Genomic DNA, 27,685 nt, shown 5'->3' on the forward strand with positions numbered 1-27,685 from the left:
GATTCTCGATCGCCACCGCCGGCCTGCTCTTTTTCCATTCCTCTGCCCGTTTGCCTACAGCCCACAACCGAAAATTCTCTCCCACCACACCACACCTTTACACCTCTCCGTCGCCAACCCGACCGACGTCACTCTACTCACGCCGCACGCCCGAGACGAAGTACTTCGGGGCCTCCGCTAACCATTGACCTGTCCAGGCGGCAACACTACCAGATAACCCACAACAACTCACTCGCCAATAGCGCTCCTGCAGTACCCAATTCATCGCAGAACGATTCGGCCTGTCGCCGAAGCTATGGGTCGGGTCTCGTTCGCTGAGGATACCAAACAATGCGACAGTATTGAGGAAGAGTACACGTCCAGTGTCTACGAGTACGAGAATACTCCGGACAACAAGTCATGGGCGGGCGCACTTCCCAAGAAGCAGGGTCTCTATGACCCGGAGCTGGAGAAGGATGCATGTGGTGTCGGTTTCGCTGCGTAAGTCACACACCCACTCGCACATGGGCACGCGCATGCCTCTCATCGGGCTCTTGACTGACTGTGATACAGCAACATAAAGGGCGTTGCGAGCCACAAGATCGTCAGCGATGGTAAACTTCGTACCCCCCGAGACTCTAGGAAGAGACGCTGACGCTTGGACTTTTCAGCTCGGAACCTTCTGTGCAACATGACCCACCGTGGTGCGGTCGGCTCAGACGCCAGAGATGGTGATGGTGCCGGTGTCATGACCTCCATCCCCCACAAGTTCTTCATCAAGAACTTCGAGCGGGACCAAGGCATCAAGCTGCCCCCTCAGGGCCAGTATGCCGCAGGCAACTTGTTCTTCAAGCCGGACACGGAGATATTGAAGGAGACGATTGCTACGTTTGAGGAGATTACGGATTCTCTTGGATTGCGGGTTCTTGGATGGCGAGAGGTTCCCAAGGACTCAACGCTGCTGGGTCCTGCGGCGCTTTCGAGGGAGCCTATCATCCTGCAGCCGTTCGTCGTTGCTAGGGATGCCTATGGCCCTAGCAATGCGCCGAAGGAGACATACTCCCAGGAGTTTGACGAGCCGTGGTTTGAGAGGCAGCTGTATGTGCTGCGCAAGAGGGCGACGCACGTCATTGGTCTTCACAACTGGTTTTACCTTTGCTCTTTGAGCAACAAGAACATCGTCTACAAGGGACAGCTTGCCCCCGTCCAAGTATACGAATATTACCACGATTTGGTCAATGTTGACTACGAGGGCCACTTTGCTCTCGTTCACTCCCGTTTCTCGACGAACACATTCCCTAGCTGGGACCGCGCCCAGCCTCTGCGATGGGCCGCCCACAATGGTGAAATCAACACTCTGCGCGGCAACAAGAACTGGATGAGGGCCCGCGAGGGTAACCTGAAGTCCGATCTCTTCGGCGATGAGCTCGAGCTGCTGTTCCCCATCATCGAGGATGGCGGTTCCGACTCGGCGGCCTTCGACAACGTGCTCGAACTTCTCACGATTAACGGTGTTCTCTCTCTCCCCGAAGCTGTCATGCTCATGGTCCCTGAAGCGTGGCAGGGCAACCGTGCCGTGGACCCTGCGAAACAGGCTTTCTACGAGTGGGCCGGCTGCATGATGGAGCCCTGGGACGGTCCCGCTCTTTTCACTTTCGCTGACGGCAGGTACTGCGGTGCGAACCTTGACCGCAACGGTCTGCGTCCTTGCCGTTACTACGTCACGGATGATGACCGCATCATCTGCGCGTCTGAGGTCGGTACCATCGGCATTGACCCGGAGCGCGTTGTTCAGAAAGGCAGACTGCAGCCCGGAAGGATGCTTCTCGTGGACACCGTTGCTGGACGCATCGTCGACGATAGCGAGCTGAAGGCCACTGTGGCCAACAGGCACGATTTCAGGGCATGGATCGAAAAGCACCTGCTCACCATGCAGGGCATTTACGGCGCTCTCACGCAAAAGGGCGAGGATCTCTCGCACGCCATTACCGAGACTAAGATCCAGGAAGATCCCCGCCTGAAAGCTTTCGGCTATTCGCTGGAGCAAGTCAGTCTGCTCCTTGGTCCCATGGCTGCCGATTCCAAGGAAGCCCTTGGATCCATGGGTAACGATGCTCCGCTTGCATGCTTGGCTGGTCAGCCTCGCCTGCTCTCCGAGTACTTCCGCCAGCTCTTCGCTCAGGTCACTAATCCCCCAATTGACCCTATTCGTGAGGCCATCGTCATGTCTTTGGAGGCATATGTTGGTCCCCAGGGCAACTTGCTTGAAATGGACGAGACTCAGGCACACCGTCTCCTCCTTCCCTCCCCTATTCTATCCATCGAGGAGTTCAATGCGCTGAACAACATGCACATCGTCCAACCCGCCTGGACCAGCAAGGTCATCGATATTACCTTCCCGAAGAAGGACGGTGTCCAGGGCTACCTCGATGCTCTGGATAGCATCTGCGAGGCTGCAACCGCGTGCATCCAGGAGGGACACAGCATCCTCGTCCTGTCCGACCGTGCTGTCTCCGCCGACCGCGTTCCGGTGTCTGCTCTGCTGGCTACCGGTATGGTCCACCATCATCTCGTGAGGAACAGGTGGCGGTCTCAAGTTGCACTTGTTGTCGAGACTGGCGAGGCACGTGAGGTCCACCACATGTGCGTTCTCGTTGGTTATGGTGCCGATGCTATCTGCCCGTACCTCGCTATCGAGTGTATTCTCAAGATGCACCGCGAGAAGCTCATCCGCAAGAAGCTTGAACCCAAGCAGCTCATCGACAACTACAAGCACTCTTGCGACGGTGGAATCCTGAAAGTCATGTCCAAGATGGGTATCTCAACCCTGCAGAGCTACAAGGGTGCCCAGATCTTCGAGGCTCTCGGTATCGACGACGCTGTTGTCGACCGCTGCTTCACTGGTACTGCCAGCCGTATTAAGGGTATGACTTTTGAGCTCATTGCTCAGGATGCCTTCGCGCTTCACGAGAAGGGCTACCCGAGCCGCCCTATTGTCGAGGTTCCTGGTCTTGCTGAGACTGGCGAGTACCACTGGAGAGACGGTGGCGAGCCCCACGTCAACGATCCGAGTGCTATCGCCAACATTCAGGATGCCGTTCGTTCCAAGAACGACAAGTCGTACGAGGCCTACTCCAAGGTCGAGTACGAGCGCATCAAGGATTGCACTCTCCGTGGTCTTTTGGACTTCAACTTCGAGGAGTGCACCCCTGTGCCCATTGAGCAGGTTGAGCCTTGGACCGAGATTGTCAGGCGTTGCGTTACTGGCGCCATGTCTTACGGTTCCATTTCCATGGAGTCTCACTCGACTCTCGCTGTCGCCATGAACCGCCTCGGCGGTAAGTCCAACACCGGCGAGGGTGGTGAAGATCCTGAACGCAGCGCAATCATGGAGAACGGAGACACGATGAGGTCTGCAATCAAGCAGATTGCCTCTGGTCGTTTCGGTGTCACCAGCCACTACCTTGCCGACGCCGACGAGCTCCAGATCAAGATGGCCCAGGGTGCTAAGCCCGGCGAGGGTGGTGAGCTGCCTGGCCACAAGGTCTCTGGCGCCATTGCTAAGACCCGTCACTCCACTGCTGGTGTCGGCCTGATTTCGCCTCCTCCCCACCACGACATCTACTCGATTGAGGACCTTAAGCAGCTCATTTACGATCTGAAGTGCTCGAACCCTCGCTCTCGTGTCTCCGTCAAGCTCGTTTCCGAGACTGGAGTGGGTATCGTCGCCTCCGGTGTCGCCAAGGCCAAGGCCGACCACATCCTGATTTCCGGTCACGACGGTGGTACCGGTGCCTCCAGGTGGACTGGTATCAAATACGCCGGTCTGCCATGGGAGCTGGGTCTGGCTGAGACTCACCAGACCTTGGTTCTGAACGACCTCCGTGGTCGTGTCATCGTCCAGACTGATGGCCAGATCCGTACCGGCCGTGACGTCGCCATTGCTACCCTGCTTGGTGCCGAGGAGTGGGGCTTTGCTACTACCCCTCTGATTGCCATGGGTTGTATTATGATGAGGAAGTGCCGTAAGTATATTCACATCCACTTGAAAGATGCCAAAGACTGACGAAGTAACAGACCTGAACACTTGCCCTGTCGGTATTGCCACCCAGGACCCCGAACTCCGCAAGAAGTTCTTGGGCACCCCTGAGCACGTCATCAACTTCTTCTATTATATCGCCAACGAGCTGCGTGCCATCATGGCCAAGCTTGGTTTCCGCACCATCAACGAGATGGTTGGCCGTTGCGATGTCCTCAAGATCCGCGATGACCTTCGCACTGCCAAGACGGAGAACATTGACCTCTCGCTCATCCTTACACCTGCTCACACCCTCCGCCCTGGCGTGGCCACGTACAATGTCCGCAAGCAGGACCACCGCCTCCACGTCCGCCTGGACAACAAGCTTATCGCCGAGTCCGAGCTTGCTCTGGAGAAGGGTCTGCCCACCCGCATTGAGTGCGACATTGTCAACACTGACCGTGCCATGGGTGCCTCTCTGTCTTACCAGATTAGCAAGAGGTACGGTGAGGCCGGTCTGCCGCAGGACACCATCCACGTCAACATCAAGGGTTCCGCGGGTCAATCATTCGGTGCCTACCTGGCTCCGGGTGTCACTCTGGAGCTCGAGGGTGATGCCAACGACTACGTCGGAAAGGGTCTGTCTGGCGGCCGCCTCATCGTCTACCCTCCCAGGTCGGCTGTCTTCAAGGCTGAGGAGAACGTTCTCATTGGTAACGTCTGCTTGTACGGTGCCACTCGCGGCACTTGCTTCTTCCGCGGTGTTGCTGCCGAACGTTTTGCCGTTCGCAACTCTGGTGTCACCGCCGTCGTTGAGGGTGTTGGTGACCACGGCTGCGAGTACATGACGGGTGGTCGCATCCTCATTCTCGGCTCCACTGGCCGCAACTTCGCTGCGGGTATGTCCGGTGGTATTGCTTATGTCCTGGACATGTTCCACGACTTCGAGGGCAAGGTCAATCAGGAGATGGTAGAGCTCTCTGGTCTGGAGGATCCGACTGAGATTGCCTTCCTCCGCGGTCTTATCGAGGACCACCACCACTACACTGGCTCCGAGCTGGCTGCTCGCATCCTGCTTGACTTCAACCGCGCTCTTCCCCGTTTCGTCAAGGTCCTTCCCACCGACTACAAGCGCGTTCTCCAGGAGGAGGCAGCCAAGGCCGCTGAGGCTAAGAAGCAGCAGTACCCTCTGCCCATTCTTCCTGGCAACCCCGTTCGCACTGCTCACGAGGAATCCAAGAAGAAGGAGGCTGAGAAGGAGAAGAAGAAGAGCGATCTCCTTGACATCGAGGAGAGCGTTGGCGATGCCAAGGCCGAGAAGAAGCGTTCTGCTCTTGTCCTCGACAAGACCAAGGGCTTCATGAAGTACCAGCGCCGCTCTGAGAAGTACCGCAACCCGAAGACTCGCACCCGCGATTGGCAGGAGCTGTCTTCGCGTCTCACCGAGGATGAGCTCAAGTACCAGACTGCTCGTTGCATGGACTGCGGTGTTCCCTTCTGTCAGTCTGACAGCGGTTGCCCCATCTCCAACATCATCCCCAAGTGGAACGAATTGGTGTTCCAAAACCAATGGCAAGATGCGCTCAGGCGTCTGCTCATGACCAACAACTTCCCCGAGTTCACTGGTCGTGTCTGCCCCGCCCCTTGCGAGGGCGCTTGTGTTCTTGGCATCAACGAAGACCCCGTTGGCATCAAGTCGATTGAGTGCGCCATCATCGACCGTGGTTTCGAGATGGGCTGGATGGTTCCTTCGCCGCCCAAGGTCCGCACCGGCAAGAAGATCGCCATCATCGGCTCTGGTCCTGCCGGTCTCGCCGCTGCCGACCAGCTGAACAAGGCCGGCCACGAGGTCACCGTCTACGAACGCGCTGACCGGATGGGTGGTCTCCTTATGTATGGTATCCCCAACATGAAGCTTGACAAGAAGGTTGTCCAGCGTCGCATCGACTTCATGGCGGCCGAGGGCATCCAGTTCCAGCCTGGTGTCGCCGTTGGCGAGGGTGACATCACTCTCGACTCTCTGAGGGGTGAGAACGACGCAGTCATTCTGGCGACGGGCGCTACCGTTGCTCGTGACCTACCCATTACCGGTCGCAAGCTTGAGGGCATCCACTTCGCCATGGAGTTCCTCCACAAGAACACCAAGTCCCTTCTCGACTCCAACCTCGCCGACGATTCCTACATCTCGGCAAAGGGCAAGCACGTTGTTGTCATCGGTGGTGGTGACACTGGTAATGACTGTATCGGTACTTCGCTCCGCCACGGCGCCAAGTCGGTCACCAACTTCGAGCTGCTGCCTCAGCCCCCGCCGGAGCGTGCCCGCGACAACCCATGGCCTCAGTGGCCTCGTATCTACCGCGTGGACTACGGACACTCCGAGGTCAAGACCCACCACGGCAAGGACCCGCGTGAGTACTGCGTCATGTCCAAGGACTTTGTCGACGACGGCAGTGGACGCATCAAGGGCATTAACACCATCCGTGTTGAGTGGACCAAGAGCGCCACTGGCGGTTGGGACATGAAGCAGGTTGAGGGCAGTGAGCAGTACTTCCCTGCTGACCTCGTCCTGCTCTCCATGGGATTCCTGGGTCCTGAGGAGCGTGTCCTTGGCGACAGCATCGAGAAGGACGCCCGTAAGAATGTCAAGACTCCTCCGGGCAAATACAACACCAACATCCCTGGTGTCTTCGCCGCTGGTGATTGCCGTCGCGGCCAGTCTCTCATCGTCTGGGGCATCAACGAGGGCCGCATGTGCGCTCGCGACGTCGACACCTTCCTTACAGGCGTTGGCACCCAGCTACCTGTCACTGGTGGCATCGTCAAGCGCCCTCCGTATGAGCTCATGAAGCAGGAGGCTGCTCCCAAGGAGCTCATCACCGCCGCCGCGTAAGTGCTGATATGAGCACGGACAACGTTCCTCGCTTTCAAGGGGCATCCCATCACGTTCTTTCCTTGCGATACCCAAATCAATGTTACAAAAAGGATGACTGTACAGCGAGTAGCGGTAGAGGATGACGAGCCATTATTTTCCTTCTTTCAATGAACATCAAGAAGTTCAAGAATTTTCATGGTATGGATGATAACGCTTGTACGATGATGGATAGGGGATACGGGACAGGGACTACAGCGAAGGAGCAAACGGGGAAAAGGTATAAAAGGACGATTCATTCCAGCTTGAAAAAAAATTTGGGCGGCATGGATTTTGCTCTTTAGGGTTTTCTCCTTCCAATTCACTCTTGTACAGTTTTGCTTTTTCCCTCCCCCGATCTCTCTTTTCTCTCTAGCCTTTTCGATTTGCTCTTATTGCGACGGATGGGGAGGGCGTTATGTTTTACACTTGCGGTTCCCCTACTTTTTGCTTGGTTTTATTCGTGCATTTGAGTTATGATAAAGCACCGCGGTCCGTGAGCTGGCTACAATCACTTCAAATAGCGTTAGAGGCAATGGATCGTGTCAAGATATTGGTGCTCTGCTTGTGAAACAGCTCCAGCTACATTTGAGTGACTTGGTCGTGAGTAGATTCAGATACGCCATGCTGATCTGAGAATTACGGGCCGCCCAAAGAATTCTCACCCTGGGATGGATAGTTGAATACAAGATCCGGACGTAAAAGCGTGAACTAAATCCTATATTTACGTCCGGACCTTGTATTCAACTGCCTACATAAATATTTTAAAGCGGCATCTGTGTAAAGCATATGCGGGTGGGAAATTTCTCTCGTCACCCGCCGTGGCCCGGAGCACTGTGGTCCAACTAGGGAGATATCTTCGGACGACAGGAGTCCGGCGGCTGGACCAGACGATTAGCTCGCAGCATCTGATTGGATCGCTAGTCTCTATCCACGGTCCTTCCGGCGCCGACATGGACCGGTTTCCGGAGCTCTTTCCCCGCAATCTTTCGCTTGACCTGCCCCACCACTACCCCTCTCTCACCCTGCACAAAAGCGTCGAGGCCTCGCTGCTGACGCTGACCTCTGCCCGCATCCAGACAATGGCCTCGATCCACGCGCCATCTGACGCAGGGCCATCTCATCCCGGGTTAGAAATCAGCGGCCCGCATTCACCCAACCCGGCCCGGCCAGGACGGCTCCGGCAACGAGGCGCACTCCCACCTATAAAAGAGAAACGAACAGCTCCGCCGGAAGCTGCCCTGGTGATGATGTGATCACGCTATCGGCTCCCTCCGTCGAGCACGCAATCCGCACCCATTGACCGTTATAGAAAGAGCAAAACAGCCGCAAGCAACGCTTCTACCCCGTGTTTGAAACCACCGCACAACTATCATCATGGGTAGCAATGTCGTCTGGCCTGCAGAGTCGGAGAAGGTGTGTATGTTCGAAGCTTTTCTTTCTGCCTCCCACGCTTTCACTCTATATGTGGTTTCCACTCATAGAGCTGCAATTGAGAGCGTATTTCTCAATGGCACCATGGATGAAGTAAGAAAAGAACAGCCAAACTGACGGAACGCCCACCCACAACGCAGAACCCTTCCCTCCTGCTCTACAACCCGCACGACGCGCGGCACGAGAACCGCCCCGTCCCGCAGCCCTCGGACCCGCACGACGTCCTCGTCCGCATCGCCTACGTCGGCTGCTGCGGCAGCGACGTGCATTTCTGGCACCACGGCGGCATGTCGCGCAAGGTCTCGCCCACCAACCCCATCGTCATGGGCCACGAGGCGTCGGGCGTCGTCGCCGCCGTGGGGCCCGCCGTGACGTCGCTCGCGCCGGGCGACCAGGTCGCCGTCGAGCCGGGCTACCCGTGCCGCCGCTGCCGCGCGTGCAAGGAGGGCCGCTACAACCTGTGCAAGCTGATGCGCTTCGCCGCGGCGCCGGGCGGCGTCGCTGGGGGTGTCGGCGGCGGCGGCATGGACAAGGTCGCGACGGACGGCACGCTGTGCAAGTACTTCCGCATCCCCGAGGACTTCTGCTACCGGCTGGGCGACGGCGTGGGGCTGGACGAGGCCGTCCTGGTCGAGCCGCTGGCCGTCGCCGTGCACGCGAACCGCCTCGCCGACGTCAAGTCCGGCCAGCTCGTCGTCATCATGGGTAGCGGCACCATTGGCCTGTTCTGCGCTGCCGTCGCGCACGCCTTCGGCGCCGCCAAGGTCGTCGTCGTCGACGTGCTGGAGCGGAAGCTCGAGTTCGCGAGGGGCTTCGTGCCGGGCGTGCAGACATTCCTCCCACCCACCGCCAGCCCCAAGGACGACGAAGATGGCGACGCCGTCAGCGAGGCCACCGCCGCGCGCATGATCCGCGAGCACGGCCTCGGCGACGGAGCCGACGTCGTCCTCGAGGCCACGGGCGCCGAGCCCTGCGTGCAGACGGGCGTGCACGTGCTGCGCTCCGGCGGCACCTTCATCCAGACGGGCCTGGGCAAGGCGCGGCTGCAGTTTCCCATGGTGCGCATGAGCGAGAAGGAGCTCACCCTGCGCGGCTGCTTCCGCTACGGCGCGGGCGACTTCGAGCTCGCGCTGCAGCTGATGCGCGAGGGCAAGGTGCGGGTGAAGCCGCTCATCAGCTCCGAGGTGCCGTTCGAGCGGGCGACCGAGGCGTGGGAGAGGACCGGCAGGGGGGAGGGGATCAAGAATCTGATCAGGGGGGTGCTGGATTGATTGGTTGATTGAGGCAGAGTTGGGAGGGGGTTGGTTTGCGGTTGAGGGATAAGTAGCAGCTCGGGATTTTGGAGCTTTGAAGAGATGACGTATCGAGACTGCAGAAAAATGTTCAATTTTTTACCCCTCGCCATATTATGCCTTTTAAGATGCTTGTGTGAAGGACCAAAGATTTTTTCCCCCCCCCGTTATGCGCAAACCATCTATTTTCATGTCCCCGCCCTGCCTTTTTACGTGTCGAGCAATGCGGCAGCAGACGTCTGCACATCTTGAAAGTCAAACCCCGCCTCTACCCCCAAAATCCCTCCTATATCCCCTCGTCGAGCAGCAACGGCCGCGGGTGCAGGAGCGGTAGAAGTGGAAGAGGAAGAAGAAGGAGTGGCGGAAGAACCGGAAACAACGGCGGCGGCGAGATCCGACATCGTCCTGCTATTATTGCGCACCCGGGCGGCCGCCGTCCCCGTGCCCGATGGTCCCCCTCCAGACGTCTCCGGGTTGGCGTGCAGCAGGTGCACCCAAGGCTGCAGCCGCTGCGCCCAGAGGTGCAGTGCGTCGTCGATGTCGAGCGCGGAGTACTGCAGGTCGAAGAATTGCGAGGGGAGCGAGCTGATGGAGAGGGGGATCTTGTGCTCGGAGAGGGCGGTGCGGATGACCTTTTCGCGCCGGTCTGTCTTTGTGTTAGGGATTTTTGGAACGTGTGGGTGAGCGTTGACATACGTGATACCGGCCAGCGTTGACCCGACGTCTTGAGGGCGTAGACGAGGAGGTCCAGGTTACGCGGGGTTTCGAGGTTGAAGTATTTTGCGTGAACTGGTTTGAATCGGTGGGGGTCAGTTTCTAGATGAAGATCGGAACGACGGTGGCCATACCGAGGAGGAAACGTGCTGCGACGAATATACAGAAGCTCAGCTGTGGGTTTGTTGTCTCAACATCGAAATCGTCGACTACACGCACGGCTGCGGTGATGTCGTTGCAGCTGTCAAGGCAACGTTGGATGGCGTGGTACCACGGTTCGAAGAGGTGGTCGAGACCGTGTGGCGGAATGGTGAGCCGTTGATATATGAGGATAATGGCACTTCTAGGTGTGAGCACCAATGACGTGATTTAATTCGTTGGGCATTACTTACGCGTTGAACATGCATCGGGTCATCAAAATGTTGGGGTCATAGGGTGTAAGAGAGCTGCCGGAGGTGAAAGCAATGGAGCCGGAACCTGCCTGCCATTGCAAGAGTCGAGCGTCCACAGCTTCACAATCTACTTGGGCTTGTGGACGGTCTTCTGTGGATCTCATGTCGTACGATTGCTGCAGAAAATTGTGGACATGCCACAATTCATTTGTGAACAGGCTGACGTAGATCGAAAAGGACGAGGAGAAGTCGAGATCATCAAGCGACCATATGCCCATAGCCGCCTCGGAGAAAGACCACACTGCGTTATTGCAGGGCAATAATGCGTTTTCAATGGGTTGAGGTAAGCCAAGGTTCCAGGCAACACCAAGAGTGGAGGAGGAATCCAGGACCTCTGTCATCCAGTAGGCACGAACGTTTTCCTCTTGCGATACCAGAGTGCTGGGTAACGGCAGCATGCGGGGTGGTAGCGTGGAAAGTTGGTTGAAGTTGGCGCATTTATTAACAACGAGATCCCGGAGTCCCAGCAACGTGGATATTCTGGAGCATCCCTGTCAGAACTAATTCACTCCGCTCTCAGGAATTGGAAGAATTTCCAAGAGATTACGGTGGACAGTACTCACCGCTTGCAAAGAGCTATTAGGTTCCAGTAATCCGTCAGCTTGCCAGCAGCTGAATCCAGGAGTGTAATAATCAGTATGGACTGAAGGCAGTTCAAGGACAGAGTGCCCATTGCTTCCATGACAACCTCATTTCGCAGAGATTTGGACAGCCTTCGTCTCTCCTCCAGAGGCGGGGCCCCGGAGACTGACGAATGTGCGATGGTCACAGCAGCAATAGCCTTGAAGACAATGCTCAAGTGGGAATCCAAGGGCGGGACATTGGTTTGTAAGATATCGACCACGGATGGTTGGTGCAGGAGTGAGAACCACGGATGGTAATCTCGGAACCACAAGTCGCAGAGCTCATTGAGAGTTGGGGAGGCAAGGGGGTCGAATGAACGCGGGCTTGGCGGTGTGGGGGATTGGCTTGGGGAAAGATTTAGGCGTGGGCTTTCGCTTGAGGAGGCGGCGCTGGCGTGGCCGGAATCAGACGACGACGGGGCTGGCTGATGGGTCTTGAGGTCGCGGACTTCCCTCTCAAGGATGGCTGGACATGATCAGCTTGGGGCTGAGATGGCAAGAGTAACGAGACCCACAGAGCCTCTTTTCCAGCTCGGAAACATAGCCGGCGCGAAGACCCGGCTGTTTCGCCGTGACCCAGCGACATTCAAGGCCGCTCTGTGTGCAGAAATTGCACGAGGGCAGGCGACGGTCACATTTCTGTTTCCGCGTCCGGCACACTATGCAGCTACCAGAGAGCTTAGCAGTCATAATAGCGGGGGCCGGGCAGAAGGGACAACGTACACTGTCTTGCTGAGCCGGCGGGAGTCCTCCATGTTCGAGGGAGATGCTGAGTCGCAATAGATGGCCCGGTGGAGCAGTGGAAGGCTTCCCGACGAGCAAGTCTGACGGCGCACGAAGGGAAAGACTTCTGGGTATCTGGCGGGGCGCCACACCCAGACTGCCAGCCCAGACACTGCTGACCGCGGGCCGTGTCCCGCCGAAGGATGACGAGCGGTGGGGACGCGGGGCATGGCCCGCCGGCGATTGTGGGGAAAGGCAAGTCGGCCGAGGCCCAAAAATACATGGCCAGGAAGACATGGCGACACACGCTTAAAAACGGCAACGACTATCACGCAGCACTCTCCGCATTTCCTGCCCCGCGTTGCTTTCCACGTCACTGCTGATTTGCTGTCGTCGGATGCAGCTGCCCTCGGGCCACATTCCCCGAGCATGCCGTGCTCCCGTGGAACTCAATCACCGCTCAACTTTCTGTCTCACGAAGTGCCCAATCGGCAGCACTGATATATAAGAGCTGAAACCACCTGCATCCATCTCCCTCCCGGTCTTCCTCCCAGCACTCTGCAGTCTTTGCTTTTTCTTCCCTCCCCCTCGTGCTCTCCAATTGACCCCGACATCCTCAAGGGCAACGTCCCCTCCTCGATCCAAGATGCTGGCCACCGACTCCCTCCACACCATCAAGCTCCCCACCTTCACCAAACCCGAGCTCTCGGCCACCCTGCCCCCCAAAACCGCGACGCCAGCAATCAACCCCACCGAAGTCGCGTCCAAATGGCTCACTTCCTTCGCCGCCGCCCTCGACGCCCCGGACCTCAGCACGAGCTTGCCCACCGTCCTGCACGCCGACTGCTGGTGGCGCGACCACCTCGCCCTGTGCTGGGACCTGCGCACCGTGCGCGGGCTCGACGCGCTCAAGACGTACGTCGGCGGCGCGCAGCCGCGCTTCGCGCTGCGGCCGACGGCGCTGGCCGAGAGCGGCAACTTCGCGCCCAGCACGAAGACGCCGGTCGAGGGGCTCGAGTGGGTCGAGAGCATGTTCGAGTGGGAGACGAATGTCGGCCGCGGCAAGGGCATGCTGAGGCTGGTGCCCGAGGGCGGCGAGTGGAAGGCGTACATGCTGTACACGGCGCTGCAGGAGCTGAAGGGGTTCGAGGACAGGGTCGGCGTGAGGAGGCCGCATGGAGGGAACAATTCGCTGGTTGGGGGTGCTATGAAGAATGGGAACTGGACGGAGCGGAGAGAGAGGCAGATTGAGTTCCTGGATGAGGAGCCGCAAGTGGTGTGCGTGGGTGCTGGTAAGTGAACAATCCAGTGGATATAGCTGGTGTCGAGGGAAGCTGACACGCTTGTAGGTCAGTCTGGTCTCAACCTTGCAGCGAGGCTACAGGCGTCGGGAGTGTCTTGCTTGTTGGTTGACAGGAACAAGCGGGTGGGTGACAACTGGCGATGCAGATACAGGGTGAGCTCAGAAACAGTTAGCTCGGCTCACACATGCCACTAACACGGCGTAGACACTTGTTACTCATGACCCCGTCAATTATACCCACATGGCATACATGCCCTTCCCGACCACCTGGCCGCTTTTCACGCCCAAGGACAAGCTCGGCGACTGGTTCGAGGCCTACGCCACACTTCTGGAGCTGAACGTCTGGCTCTCCAGCACCGTCACCTCCAGCTCCTACTCAGACGCCACGCATACCTGGACTATCACCGTGGACCGCGGCAACGGACAGACACGCACTCTGCACCCGCACCACATCGTCTTCTGCACCGGCCACTCGGGCGAACCCAAGATCCCCAGCTTTCCCGGCCAGCCCGACTTCGCCGGCACCATCTACCACGGCAGTCGCCATGTCGACGCCACCGCCAGCGGAACCGACCTGTCTGACAAGAAGGTCGTCGTCGTCGGCACGGGCAACAGCGGGCACGACATCGCGCAAAACTACCACGAAGCTGGCGCGGCGAGCGTGACGATGGTGCAACGGCGCGGCACATACGTCATCTCGGCCGGCGACGGCAAGGGTATCTTCGCTATGCATAAGGGCCTGTACGACGAGTTCGGTCCGCCTACCGAGGATGCCGACGTGTTCGCGCAGAGCCTGCCCGTCGCGGTGCAGTTCGCCCTGCATGTTCCCTTCACCGCCATGGTGCGCGACCAGCTCGAGCGCGAGACGGTCGAGGGCCTCACGCGCAACGGCTTCGTGCTCGACTGGGGCCCAGATGGCAGTGGTCTTTTCAGGAAGTATATTACTCGCGGCGGTGGCTACTACATCGACGTCGGTTGCTCGAAGCTTATCTGTGAGGGCAAGGTCAAGGTCGCACACAGCCCCGATGGCATCAAGGGGTTCGAGCGGGACGCGCTGGTCCTTGCTGATGGGAGGAGACTGGAGGCGGACATCGTTGTGCTGGCCACCGGGTACGACAACATGCGGACGAGCGTGGAGAAGGCGCTCGGCAAGGAGCAGGCGGAGAGGTGCAAGGAGGTGTGGGACTTGGACGAGGAGGGCGAGATCAACGCCGTGAGTACATCCTTCCGACGCGACCCTTTCGAACAGTGTTGCTGACCTGATGTGTGTTTGACAGATGTGGCGCCCCAGCGGTCACCCTGGCTTGTGGTTCATGGGCGGAAACCTGGCGCTCTGTAGGATTTATTCGAGGTTCCTGGCGTTGCAGATCAAGGCTGTCGAGGAGGGGCTGAACGCTTGAGAGTTCCGAGGTCTTGACACGGTATTTGGGTGTAGAAGACTTCAGAAGTCGTGTATCGAATCCATACAAACACATCTAAGCAACTGTCCACGGCAAGAATCAATGTCTTGTAAGACGAGGTTGTGAAGACTAAAACCTTTTGTAATTCACCGTGCAGCCGAGATAAGATCAGTATCGGCGACTGAGGCATTAAATAATCCTATCATTAGATCGTCCGGATGGACTCGGCGTTGAAATCCATCGTCTCCAAACCAATGCTCTCCTAAGACTCCAGAGGGCGACAGGGTCCAGGTACGGATAGCAGCCGCTCCTGAAGGGATCTGGGAAATAAAGGGTTATTCTAGTGCAAGAAACGGATCCTGAAGTTCCCTCTGCAATTGAAGTATGAAGCACCTTGAAATCGTTGATTGAATGGGCCCGAGGCGAGTTGCTGCTGCCGGGTTTCTGTTAATGTGTACATAACAATCGGTCTTCAGAGGATGCTCAGGGCACATCCTAATTGGGCGAGGGCAAGGCTATCTGTGGAGAAAGCCGTGGCATGTAGCGTTCAAGCATCAAGCCAAGCTCCGCTGAGGCTCCGCACGTGCGGGGCTGAGGACTGGCTGAAGACTGGCTGAAGACTGATGATAGGCGTCGGGTCCGGCGTGTGCGGGCTACCGCTGACGAAGATCGGTGAAATGACGCAGCCTTACGAGAGGGAACGAGAGATTGGCGTGGGAGCGGTGATATGGCCGCTGCAAGAGATTGCCCTTTGAGGGTGATAAGGAGGGGGAGCTATCGCATTGAGACAGGCAATCTGGTAAGCCGAGAGATTGCAAGTCATGGGCGGGCGCAAAGAGCGCTGGGTGCGAGGAGTGTCGAGGGTGCGACTCGTCAAGTTGTTATGTCACTGGTGTCGGAGGCTTATCGCGCTGCCCGCCTGGCGCCGCTAACCCACACGGCAATCGCACTCCATCCCCCGTTGCCGACGCTATCGCGGGGCCTGGCCCCGTCGCGCGCAGGGCTGACGACCAAAGATCATAATGGCGGCTCTGCGCCCCCGAGCCGCTCCTGCGCTGCAAGACCTTCTCTCTCGTCCGCGTTGAAAAAAGTGAGTACACCATCCCCGGAAAACCGCTCGCGATGCGCGTCTGTGCGGTGCGGAGCAGCCCTCAGATCGCGGATTCGGCGCCGCCCACAACTCGCCCCAGTCAACGACCGCCCTATGTACTCCGACCGCTGTCCGCCCGCCATGGCAGCGCGAGTGGGTACATACGTGCTGTCTAGCCCACAACGAGACCGCCACCCTCAGCACGCCCGCTGACAGATTGCCCATAGCACGCTCTTCAGTCGCCTTCCGCCGACAGTCAACGCCCAAGCCTCAATCGCCGCCCGAGAAGCCACGGTGCTCAATCACCGCCGCAATGCGCCAGAACTCGGTCGCCAGCGAGCGCCATGGCTCCATCGACGCCGGCGCCGACGCCGCCCTGGCCAAGATGGGCTACAAGGCCGAATTGCCCCGGAATCTGAGCATGTTCTCCGTTTTGGGCCTGTCTTTCGCCATCATGGCTGTCCCCTTCGGTCTATCCACCACCTTTTACGTACGTTGCGATTCCGCGCCCAACACACACAAACGGCTGATTTTAGAAAGATCACTCTGGCCGATGGACAATCCGTGACTATCCTCTGGGGCTGGGTCCTCGTTTCGCTCATATCCCTCGGAATTGCCGCCTCTTTGGCCGAAATCTGCGCCGTGTATCCGACCGCCGGAGGTGTCTACTACTGGGCTGCTATGCTTTCGACAAAGGAATGGGCGCCGATTGCTTCGTGGATCGTAGGCTGGCTTACACTCGTCGGGAATTGGCTGGTCACTTGCAGTATCAACTTCTCCGGCGGCCAACTCATCCTCAGTGCCATTAGCCTGTGGAACGAGGATTTTGTGGCCAACGAGTGGCAGACCGTATTGATGTTCTGGGCCGTTATGCTCATCTGCTTCTTGGTCAATGTCTTCGGCGCCAAATACCTGGATATGATCAACAAGATTTGCGTGTACTGGACTGCCGCAAGCGTTATCATTATCCTAATTACGGTCCTTACCATGGCCGACACGAAACGCAGCGGCGAGTTTGTGTTTGCTCACTACGACGCCTCCAGCAGTGGATGGTAAGCTTGGACTTCCCTTCCTCCGACATCGGTAATTTTCTAATTCGTCTTTCTCAGGCCGTCTGGCTGGGCTTTCTTCGTCGGTCTTCTCCAGGCTGCCTACACGTTGACCGGCTACGGCATGGTTGCCGCCATGTGTGAGGAGGTCCAGAATCCGGAGCGTGAGGTTCCCAAGGCCATTGTACTCTCCGTTGCCGCTGCTGGCGTTACGGGAGTCATCTACCTGATTCCCATTCTGTTCGTCCTTCCCGATGTGCAGATGCTGCTGAATGTGGCCAGCGGCCAGCCGATCGGCACAGTCTTCAAAATGGCGACTGGCAGTGCGGGAGGAGGATTCGGTCTTCTATTCCTCCTCCTAGGAATTCTGTTCTTCGCCGGTACCGGCGCTCTGACTGCCGCCAGCCGTTGCACGTATGCCTTTGCCCGCGATGGTGCCATTCCCGGTAGCCGGCTGTGGTCCCAGGTGGATAAGCGCTTCGACATCCCTCTCTGGGGTCTGGTGCTCTCGACCGTCGTTGACTGCCTGTTGGGTCTCATCTACTTCGGATCAAGCGCGGCTTTCAATTCCTTCACTGGATGCGCTACCATCTGTCTGAGCGCCTCATACGGCGGACCCATCCTCGTGAGCGTCCTGCGTCGTCGTAAGCTCGTCCGCCATTCGACTTACTCTCTTGGCAAATTCGGGTTTGCCATAAACGTCTTGACAATCTGCTGGATCGTTCTCGCCGTCGTGCTTTTCTGCATGCCCGTAAGCTTGCCGGTGGATGCTACGTCGATGAACTACGCTTCGGTGGTTTTTGTCGGGTTTGGGACCATCTCCTTCTTGTGGTACCTCGTGAGAGGACGCAAGGACTTCAAGGGCCCGCCTGTGGTGCAGACCGAGAACCCCGAGGACATCGGCGTCGTTGCTGGAATGCCGGTCGTGCCAGAGACATCGAGCGCCGATGGAGATGGGAAAGAGGAAATAACGAAGGTTTGAAGGGGATGGTTGTGTTCTTGTAAATCCTTGTAGCTGTGTCAATACCACTGTGATTTCTTTCTCCGTAATTTGTTCATTTTTTGCGTGTCGCCTTTATCAAGACCAGACAGCAATATAAATATGCAGTGGTGGTGAATGGAAGTCGAGTACACGATGGCACAGGTGTCCTGTGTTTGAGGACAGCGAGAAGCCAGGGAAAAGTGTGACTCAGAGAGGCTCCTCTTCAATGGGCTGATTTCGAGGGCAGAGTGGAGCATGCAGGCAAAGGCGTTCAAGTAGTCGGGGCGAATGGGGTGCTGGGCCATTCTGCAGCCTGTGACCGCCCAGGGCGAGCGGTCTTGGCGCATCATCACCGGCGTTGAAGCTCTGAGCTCAACCCGGCCGCCCCAGCTCCAACACCACACATCCATCCGCCCCTCCATCTCCACCACCCCCGCCTCTCCCGCCCGCCGTTCGCTCCAACCCGGGCCATCTCGTCTTCCGCTCGCCTCCGCGTCTATTTCCCGCCCCTCCAGCCGTACCGCCGCAGCCCGTCATGCCCGCCACAACAGCAGAGACGTTGTCGCTGGTGACGCGGAACGTGTCCGTCGCCCCGCTCGTTCTGCTCTCTGCCGCAGATCACTATGGCCGTACCGCCAAGGGCACTAAGAAGCGTGTCGTCGGTGTGCTCCTGGGACAGAATGATGGCAAGAATGTCCGGGTATCAAACAGCTTCGCCGGTAAGCTTGCCCACGCAACCTCCTCCGGCTGCATCGCTGCAATCGCTCCGCTCACAACCGCTGACAACACATTCGCCGCACAGTGCCCTTCGAGGAAGACGAGAAGGACCCGTCAGTATGGTTCCTGGATCACAACTACGTCGAGTCGATGAACGACATGTTCAAGAAGGTCAACGCGCGCGAGAAGCTGATCGGCTGGTATCACTCGGGTCCCAAGCTGCGCGCATCCGACCTGGAGATCAACGAGCTGTTCAAGAGATACACACCCAACCCGCTGCTCGTCATCATCGATGTGCAGCCCAAGGAGGTCGGCGTGCCGACGGACGCATACTTCGCCGTGGAGGAGATCAAGGATGTATGGCATCATTACCGGTGCAGCAGGCCTTTCCGCATGTATGGCTAACATTGGGGATCACAGGATGGTACCACCACGACCAAGACATTCGTGCACACGCCTAGCATAATCGAGGCGGAGGAAGCAGAGGAGATCGGCGTGGAGCACCTGCTGCGCGACATCCGCGACGTGGCCGTGGGCACGCTGTCGACGCGCATAACGTCGCAACTGCAATCGCTGCAGGGGCTGCACCTACGCCTACGAGACATCGGCACGTACCTGCAGAAGGTGCTGGACGGCGATCTGCCCGTCAACCATGCCATCCTCGGCAACTTGCAGGACGTCTTCAACCTGCTGCCTAACCTCACCACGCCTAAGCCCGTCCCCGCCGCCGCTGCGGGTGCCGATGGCGCGGTGGTCCCGGCCGTCGGCGATAGCGATCTCGCCCGCGCTATGAGCGTCAAGACCAACGACCAACTCATGACCATCTACCTCAGCAGCTTGATCCGCGCTATCACCGCCTTCCACGACCTTATCGAAAACAAGATCCAGAACAAGCAGCAGCAGGAGGATAAGGAGAACGGCACCTCTGCCGCTAAGAAGGAAGGCGCCGAGAAGCAGGCCAACGGCACCACCGCGGCGAACGGAGAGAACAAGGACGCGAAGGCAGGGGACAAGGGGAAGGACAAGGCGCCGGAAAAGAAGAAATAAGCGGGAGGGTGAAGTTCCGTAGGATATAATGCCGAGAGAGACAGAACAAATGAGCCAAACTTTGGAACTCTACTTGTGCTTGGCGGAGGTTTCCGACGAGGGGCATTAGAAGAAGATGGGCGCCTTTTCTGCATGGTTGAGCTCGGCCGGGTCTTTACACTTGCGTTGCATGATGCGCGTTCATATTGCTGCTTCCGCCCCCGTCAAGCGAGGCCTGCATACACTGCATGACTGCCACTAGATGAGTAATGTTCAGGGAGTTACAATGAAATACGATAGAGCGGTTCTTTGGTCTTGAGCTTCTTTGCTGCACTTGTTATGTGCACTGGAAAACCGGTGTTCCCCGCATGTGCTTTGCTGGTTGTGCTTGCTTGGAGATTCCTGCATGCATGTCAAAAACGAACAGCGAAGGCTTACCCACGGCCGGACCAGCAATTGCTGGGCTGAGATAAAGAATGCCCTCTCTGATCATCGGGATACGTTCCATCTCGTACAGATTCGCAACAGCCCGCGGTAGCTGTTACCGGGGCCCTATTCAGTTTATACACTCACCATTACTATCTCCTCGGTCAATGCGATCTATCCACCAACACATTAACCAGCCCCACAGCAAGCTACATCATATTTGAGACCTCTAATCTCCGTCAAGGATGCTATGTTCTTACATATGAAATGAAATCAAACATCGAGACGTAGGCACGGTACATGAACGCGCATAAACACGTGTAGATATACCTATACAATTCGCAACCCGCTGTGGTACGATACAACTAAGGCATCTTGTTTGACCATTATTCCTAGACCCATCGAAATGTTCTTATCACCTATAGACGTGTCCATGTATCGCGTCGATCGAGATAGCCTTTTGCACAAACTTCATGGGCTTTCTGTTCGAAAGGAAGAGAACCACATTCTCTGAATAATGTGGTTCTGCGCTGCTTGAGAGTATAAAGTGGAGAGCTGTTTTACCAGCTCATCCACACAGCGGTCCACCATTCCCAGGGACGAGAAGTTTTTCCAAACCAAAATCACCCTGCAAGAAGCGCGGGAGATGGACTTGCTCATCAGCAAGCTCGTCTACGGGAGAAGCTCGTAACGGTGATATAGCACATGAAGATTTAGGACCTCAGCTTACACGGTGTCAAATACATGCATATGCGAACGTTGCCCTACTGACTGAGCTGGAGCTTAATCCTAGAGACGACAGTGACACCATGGACTGATTACCTGAGTGTTCAACCGTGTCCTTCGTCGAGACCGAGATGTAAGGAGACAGTCTTGACCAACTTCCGATTATTGCCCAGGACTTCCTTGAATTTTAATGGGACATGAAAGATGTATTGAGTCTCTTTGTCCACCAATGTTGTTCTTCAACAACGTCACGTTCGCTACGTTACGTTATATCAACCGCGCTCATTCTATGAGCCTCCGGCTCCAAGGTAAAGTATATGTAGGCTACCTATGATGAAAATATAAATCATTTGTAGGAACGTAAGGATGGAACAGCAAAATATCACTGTAATCATACAAAATTCACTTCTCCACGAGTACATCAGGATATTTTTCATTGTATATGTACCTTTGAAGCATTGAAATGTCCATAGCGTTTCAGTTGGCTCGTTTGTAATCCTGGATATCCTCCACGCAACGATTATCTCCTGAATGTGAGTTCAACTGATTCGCAATTGTTGCCTCTTCATCTGTCTGCGAATCTCATCCCCTTTCGAGTCTGCCAATATACAGGCATGGCTACATTTAACATGCGAACTTCACCCACTTATTACTTACAAGCCATTGGGCACTACTTGTGCGTCTCTACCTGGCGTCTAACATCGAAGCACATAGCCATCAACGGAAAATCCATCTCCCTCTGGTCCAAGACCTACCCTCCCCAACCGGCCGCCCACGCAGCGGCCTCCTCAACACTGACAGCCCTCTCCTCCACACACCCCGCAAACAACTCGGGCGCCCTCTCCACCAGCAAGCTCGCCAGCAGGTGCTTGCACACCGGCGGCACGCGGCCCCCCTCTCCGCCACCCCTCCTCAGCCCACCAAAGCCAAACCGCTCCCAAACGTCTCCGCCTCCATCCCCGACTCCTGCATCCTCGCCTAATCCTCCTCCCCCAGACGTGCCCGCAGCATCTCGATCCGCCTCGAGTTCCCCGTCCTTTTCTTCCCCGAGCACCACGGCATCCTCCGCCTCCCCTGCCTTCGCCCCATCATCCGTAACAGCAGGAGGAGGAGGAGGGGGAGGACTGGGACTCGGCTCCGCCAAGTTCGCCGGAAACGCCGCGAACGCGAACGCGGGGCACGAGCAGTTCCACGCCGCGAGCCGAACCTCGTAGTGGTTACCGGCCGTAGAAGAAGAGGAAAACGACGCCGACTCGTCATCCTCGTCACCGATCAGACCGTGGCGCGATCGGTGGCGGTACTGGTGATACTGCTGCTGTTGGGCGGAGCGGACGTAGTACAGGGGTAATGCTGGTGGTGGTGGTCGTACTGTTTGCTGCTCGGCGCTTCGCCGTCGTGGTTGGCGATGATGCCCGGGGGCGTGCGAGGAAGAGGATGCCGCTGCCGCCGCCGCTGCCGATGCTGGGCGAGCGGGGTCGTCTTCTTGGTCGTCGTCGTTGCCCGCTTCGGAGGGGCCAATGGTTTCCACCGGCGCGGCTTCCGCCGCCGCTGCTTCACATCCACCAGTAGTAGCAGTAGTAGTGTCAACAACAGCAGCAGCAGCAGAAGCAGATTGCAGCCTCTCGCCGCTCCCCACGAGAAATCGCGTCACCAGCCCTCGGTCGAGCAAGTCCAGCGCCGGGAGCAGCTCGTTCGGGAACAGGACGTGCAATGTGAGAAAGACATTTCGAGCATTGCCCTGTAGGCCACGCAAAGGGTTGGCGTTCGTCGATGATGCCGCAGCGGCAATCGGCGCCGCACGCGCGGCGGTTCCGTCATCTGTTCGCCCAGCCTCGCGAGTGGCAGTTGCAGATTGTCCCGGAAGTGAGCCGAGCAGGTCCGTCAGGAAGTTTCGTGGGGTGGGCAGGTGTGGTGGTGGTGGTGGTCTTGGCTGTTGCTGTTCGCGTTGGATTTTCTGCATGATTGCTTCGGCGTCGTCAGACATTATGGCGGGGGTGGCGACATGATGGGGTGAGACTGTGTGGCTACGACGGTGGATCGTTGCTGCGTTACGGGTTTCATGATGATGTGGAGTTGGGGATAGAAGCGCGTTTGGTGTGGTGAGACGTTTTTCTGGGACGATGGCACGTGACTCGCCTATCTCTATTTGACGGATTAGGCATGTATGCTTCAGACCTCACTTGTTTGATGTCTCCATGGCAGATTTGAACGTATGTCTAGGCCTCGGCGAGACTACAAATTTTCCTCCCGTTCACAGTACCATACAACCGTACAAAGGCATGCCTAGCTCACACATGGTTGCGAATCGCGGCGCAAGAGTATTTGAGGCAAGTAGGCTTTCTAGAGTCCGAGTCGATGCCCGTTTTGAATTGCATAGGCTTGTAGCGTGGAAGCTCGGCAAGATCAGGTGCGACTTCTACAAAAGCATGTTCCATGCTCACATATTTGTTGAGAACGGAGGCTGGAAGCTCTAGAGATCACGACAGCCGCGCCATTTGATGCAATCAGCAGCCCGTATGTCGTGTGACTAAATGGACTCAATCCTTTTCCGAAAGCGGAATGTCCTTGAAGCTCGTGTGGACGGTAAAAGCCTCGCGATCGTCGTCCGACAGCGGCTCATTGCCGGGACGGTCAATGACGAAGGACTTCATGCCGGCCTCGAGAGCGGCCTTGACCTCTGTATGGTGTGGAGCGGTTAGTTTTCCTATTCGCCCCAATTGGATACGAACACACACCTTTCACGTTGTCGCTAAGGAAGAGGATCTCATTGCACGGCTTCGCCAGCGCCCCCGCGATCTTCTCGTAGCTAGCGGCTTCCTGTTTAGGGCCAGCGTTCTGCGTGTCAAAGTAGTCGACGATCATGTCGTTGATATCCTCACCGAGATAAGGACGGTGGACCTCGTGCTTCCTCTGCTGGACGCCGGGAAGCCTTGCCGGCGAGTCGACTAGCGCCTCGGTGGCCTTGGGCTTCTTCGACGGAGGCGCCTCAACGCTTTCCTCGGCGGCTGGCTTGGGCTCCTTGCTGTCCGGCTTGCGCTTCTTGTCCGAGCTCTCAGCCACGTCCTCGGTGGAGGTGACTTGGGCACCATGGTCATCAGCGGTGCCGACGTGGCCGAACAGCAACTTCTGTGCAGGCACGCTGCCGGAGGAGAAGATGGCGATCTGCTTGCCCTTGGCGCGCCAGGCGCGGAGCTCAGGCAAGACGTCAGGGTACAGTGGCGCAACGAAGGCGCCGGTATTCCAACCGTTCTTCCAGAGATAGCCTGCAGACCATTACCGCGTGAGCTGTCCGATCCACTTGCGGTCGTTTCTTGGGCTGCCGATCTGTGCGTGGGTGCGGGGGATACGCTGATGGCATGCCCAAACGGGGGGCACGAAGGAAACGGACCGATGTCGCAGCCGCCGCTAGCCCGCTTTCTCAGGCGGGCTGCCACGTATCCGCTGTATGCGCGTGTGACGGCATCGGGTGGTGACTGAGTTACGTACCTTGCAACTTCTTCAGATACGGGACCTTGGAGTCCTGTTTCATGAGATTGATCGCATACTCGGAGAATGTTTTGGCCGACTTCTGCGCGATCTCAGGGAATGCCTCCACGTAGCCCTTGAACTCGGCGTCGTCCCACTTGGCCGCCGCTGTCTCAGGGAGGACCTCGATTGCGTAGGGAAACTGCTCGATCGCGTAAGCGCCATGTCAAAGCAAACATGTTATCATAGCTCGTGCAACAAATCTCTCCCACCTGCCGTGCACCGAGTAGCGAGCTGTTTTCTCGAGCCTGGGAACGATCCCGACGGGCGCGCGCATCCATGGCGACCGGTGAGCTCCACCTGCTCCGCAATATCTGTGCAACGATGGCGGCCATCCATAACGGAATGAGAAATGAACGACCGGGGCCCTCTGCCTGGCATTGATGCCGTGACGTCTCGCATCTCGGTGCACGGCTGGATGATTAGGAGATGGGCATTGAAAGCGGAGAAATTGCCAACGACATCATTGGCCGGTGGGGTAAGGGGGGATGAAGTCCGTTGTGAGGCGACATGTGCCGGATGATAGGCGCCACGGCATTGATAGCTCTCGTCTCCAACCCAGCCGCCGCCGGCAGAGACCGAAAGTCCGACGGAATAATGTTGAGGGCACGAGCCGCTTCAACAGGGGGTAAGCGTCGTCGACGATATCAGCTCTGACCGTCTTCCTCTTGGCATTGCTTGATTGAAGCAAGGACGGAACTGCAAAGAAGGTCGTGCTCGATATGCAATGCAATGCAATGCAAGCATAGGAAGAGATGAAGCACCCAAGTGGAGCAACAAAACGGACAAACCCATCCCGCTCAACTACGTGTGCTTGCTTCAACACCTCGGGAACCGACTCCGTGGCACGGGAAAGCGAGCCTTGGCCATCGGGGGAGCTAGCTCGCCGAGGCCTGGCCCTGCTGCCCTTGTCGAGGCTGATTCAGTTGAAGGATCTCTGGCTGGCTTGAGCAAGCCGAGACGAAACAGATCTGAGAAGTCGCCATCGTCAAACGCGCGTTTCGCACCTCATGGCGAATCAACCCGCAACGCGCGGCTGACCTCAAGGTGGAGCTCTGTTACACTTCGTCTGTCCGCTCGCGGAGGTCGATTCCCAAAGCACTGCAACAAGAGCGGTGGACATGCGCGGTTGAGAATGTGATCCGTCTTTGTCGGGGGCACGCCTCCGGTTGCCCACGTGTTGCAATTGTTTGAGGGCGCCGGTGGCGCAGGACGAGCCTCGCGGCATGCAGCGGTGTGAGATTTTGCCGGAAGAGGCGTGTACAGGTGGTGTGCTGAACACGCTCGCGGACACTTGGCTTCTTGCACGCGGGTAGGAAAAGAAAAATGGAAGGTTCCGGACGAGAAGAAAGAGACGGTTGAGATGCGAAGCAGCAAGGGAAAAAAAGCTTACCAGGACTTCCCTGACGAATGAGATGGAGCAGACGGTGCCCTCTACAGCAACCCGGGTCAGCAGCTATCGCGAAGACGAACACCTCTCAATGCAAGCAGGGCGGTTGAGCCGCACACGGCAGGCGCTTGCAGTAGTCGAGGGTTGGAGTGCCGACAGTCGGTGAGGCAGCCGAAGTCGGGCGACGCAGAAAATTTTTGTTGCTGAGACAAAGAACATACCGATGTCGAGCAGGACGGTGGTGACGCGCTGCAGGTCGTCCGCCATGATGGAACAAAGATGTAGCTAGTCAATTGAGGCGAGAGGATCCTCCGGAACCAACCGAGCACTGGCTGGGTGAAAGGTAGTGGGCTGCTTCTATGGAGCCTCAGAAACTCGAATCGACTCCACACCAGCGATCTACGCGACAGCGCCGCAGACCCTCTGCGGGCCGACACGAGGCCGATCCGCAATCGGCTGCTCCACGCTCCACGCTCCACGAGCTGCATTGCTGTGGCTGAACCCGAGCGTACTCGAGAGGGCCCCGCTACTGCACAGGTGGCCGGCAATCACAGATAGCGTTGGTGGCAGCGGTGCTTCACAAAGTCGGTGTACCGTGCCAGGTCGGCTCCCGCGCATCACCCGCAGCAGTTATACCAATGTAGATGTGCACACTGAGCAACGAGTCCTGGCCGCGGGCTGATTGGCCTGCTGCTTGGGCCCAGAACGGCGTCCGCATGCACCCGTCTGCATTAGCCGGCTCGCGCGGTGGCGAGACATTGGCGGCATAAGCGGCGCGCTTGTGCCTGCGTCCAGCGAACGGCAGCGCACGCAGCCCAGGCCAAGCCGACCTGGCCGGCTGGGGAAGCAGATGCGTCGCATGCCTGCACCCACGCCTGCGCGAGCTTCATTCCTCTGGCTTGGGGCTGACCGACTTTTGGCCGTGCAGAAAACGGCAACGCGCGCTTCCCACAGCGGCCACGGCCGAGATTAATCGCTGCGTGTCTGCGCGGGAGCTTGTTGCTGGCCGGCGCACGTCTCCACATCCCGCAGCGCGCTTCCCGGGCAGACGCCTTCGGGAGGCACGACTCATGGAGCTCTGACGCTATCGCAGCGTGTGCAGCTCGAGGCCGGAGATGGCACTCGAGCTCTCGTCTCCTGTTGGGGGCTGCTGGCTGCAAGCGAGCCGTTCGCCAGCGGTTGATCAAACAGAACGCTGACGCGCGGGGCGGCACAGCAGGCGCTCGCGAGAAGCGCAGCGGGCGGGTGCATGTCGAGCAGCAATTGCCGCGACGGCCATGGTCGCCTGAGGCCCGCCGACCACTCGAGACCGCGCCGGCCAGCGTTGTTGTGCGACATGTGCCACACGGCGCCATTGGGGCGGCGTGGTTACGAGAGAAGAGTGTGCCGGCGATGGCATGACCGCCAGGGACGTCGTCACCGAGACAAAGGTGGGCGCGTCTGACGTCGATCGCGGCGCTTTGCGGCCTCGCGGGACCCTTCAGCAGTTATTTTGGGTGGAGCCATCGGGACATCGTTATTTACGGCCAAGGCAAGGAGGAGACGGGCGAGGGCGTTTCATCAGCAGGGGTGTGCCCTCTGTCAGTTTCAGGGCGCGCCGGACAGCGACTTGTGCGAAAGCGGGGAGGGCAGAGGGCAGCTGCCCAGTGCCAGTGCCCGCGGCGGCACACGTAATGCGCTCGCGCCGGCAACAAAGCAGGCGGGCGCGCGTTGCCATGGCGGCCGAGCGACGAAGGGCTGCTGGGCGCTCGTGGAATCGGATCGAACCAGTTCGCCACCCAAGCCTGCGAGGGTGGGCGGCCACACGGCCGGGCGCGCCGGCTGTTGGCTGGATGTGAGCAAGGGCCGCGCTTTCCTTGCGCTAGAGATGCCACGTTCGCGTGACGGCAAACCCTGGATGCGCTTTCC

General features: G+C 58.0%; 7 protein-coding genes across 7 annotated transcripts; 6 read left to right on the top strand and 1 right to left on the bottom strand.

The window, feature by feature from the left end:
* Window positions 1-295: 295 nt before the first annotated feature.
* GLT1 (glutamate synthase [NADH]) lies at window positions 296-6,887 on the top strand (the record flags this gene model as incomplete). The annotated part of the gene is made up of 4 exons (XM_066777665.1): window positions 296-480; window positions 553-593; window positions 651-4,004; window positions 4,057-6,887. 4 exons carry the CDS (start codon window positions 296-298, stop codon window positions 6,885-6,887), a joined length of 6,411 nt encoding a protein of 2,136 aa, XP_066631760.1.
* Window positions 6,888-8,282: 1,395 nt separating this feature from the next.
* Window positions 8,283-9,610, top strand: SLS55_006235 (uncharacterized protein; the record flags this gene model as incomplete). The annotated part of the gene is made up of 2 exons (XM_066777666.1): window positions 8,283-8,321; window positions 8,480-9,610. The coding sequence occupies 2 exons, from the start codon at window positions 8,283-8,285 to the stop codon at window positions 9,608-9,610; spliced, it is 1,170 nt and encodes a 389-aa protein (XP_066631761.1).
* Window positions 9,611-12,789: 3,179 nt separating this feature from the next.
* SLS55_006236 (uncharacterized protein) lies at window positions 12,790-13,443 on the top strand (the record flags this gene model as incomplete). Its single annotated transcript, XM_066777667.1, has 1 exon — window positions 12,790-13,443. The coding sequence occupies one exon, from the start codon at window positions 12,790-12,792 to the stop codon at window positions 13,441-13,443; it is 654 nt and encodes a 217-aa protein (XP_066631762.1).
* A 244-nt stretch (window positions 13,444-13,687) lies between these two features.
* Window positions 13,688-14,846, top strand: SLS55_006237 (uncharacterized protein; the record flags this gene model as incomplete). The annotated part of the gene is made up of 2 exons (XM_066777668.1): window positions 13,688-14,659; window positions 14,724-14,846. The coding sequence occupies 2 exons, from the start codon at window positions 13,688-13,690 to the stop codon at window positions 14,844-14,846; spliced, it is 1,095 nt and encodes a 364-aa protein (XP_066631763.1).
* Window positions 14,847-16,249: 1,403 nt separating this feature from the next.
* On the top strand, window positions 16,250-17,967 carry SLS55_006238 (uncharacterized protein; the record flags this gene model as incomplete). Its single annotated transcript, XM_066777669.1, has 3 exons — window positions 16,250-16,426; window positions 16,477-16,988; window positions 17,046-17,967. 3 exons carry the CDS (start codon window positions 16,250-16,252, stop codon window positions 17,965-17,967), a joined length of 1,611 nt encoding a protein of 536 aa, XP_066631764.1.
* Window positions 17,968-18,502: 535 nt separating this feature from the next.
* On the top strand, window positions 18,503-19,731 carry RPN8 (proteasome regulatory particle subunit; the record flags this gene model as incomplete). Its single annotated transcript, XM_066777670.1, has 3 exons — window positions 18,503-18,686; window positions 18,770-19,041; window positions 19,105-19,731. 3 exons carry the CDS (start codon window positions 18,503-18,505, stop codon window positions 19,729-19,731), a joined length of 1,083 nt encoding a protein of 360 aa, XP_066631765.1.
* A 3,668-nt stretch (window positions 19,732-23,399) lies between these two features.
* UTR4 (enolase-phosphatase E1) lies at window positions 23,400-26,044 on the bottom strand (the record flags this gene model as incomplete). The annotated part of the gene is made up of 5 exons (XM_066777671.1): window positions 23,400-23,539; window positions 23,598-24,125; window positions 24,349-24,529; window positions 25,781-25,821; window positions 25,999-26,044. The coding sequence occupies 5 exons, from the start codon at window positions 26,042-26,044 to the stop codon at window positions 23,400-23,402; spliced, it is 936 nt and encodes a 311-aa protein (XP_066631766.1).
* Between the last annotated feature and the right edge of the window lie 1,641 nt (window positions 26,045-27,685).

Source organism: Diplodia seriata (assembly GCF_021436955.1).
Source record: "Diplodia seriata strain FDS-637 chromosome Unknown scaffold_6, whole genome shotgun sequence".
NCBI lineage: Eukaryota > Fungi > Ascomycota > Dothideomycetes > Botryosphaeriales > Botryosphaeriaceae > Diplodia > Diplodia seriata.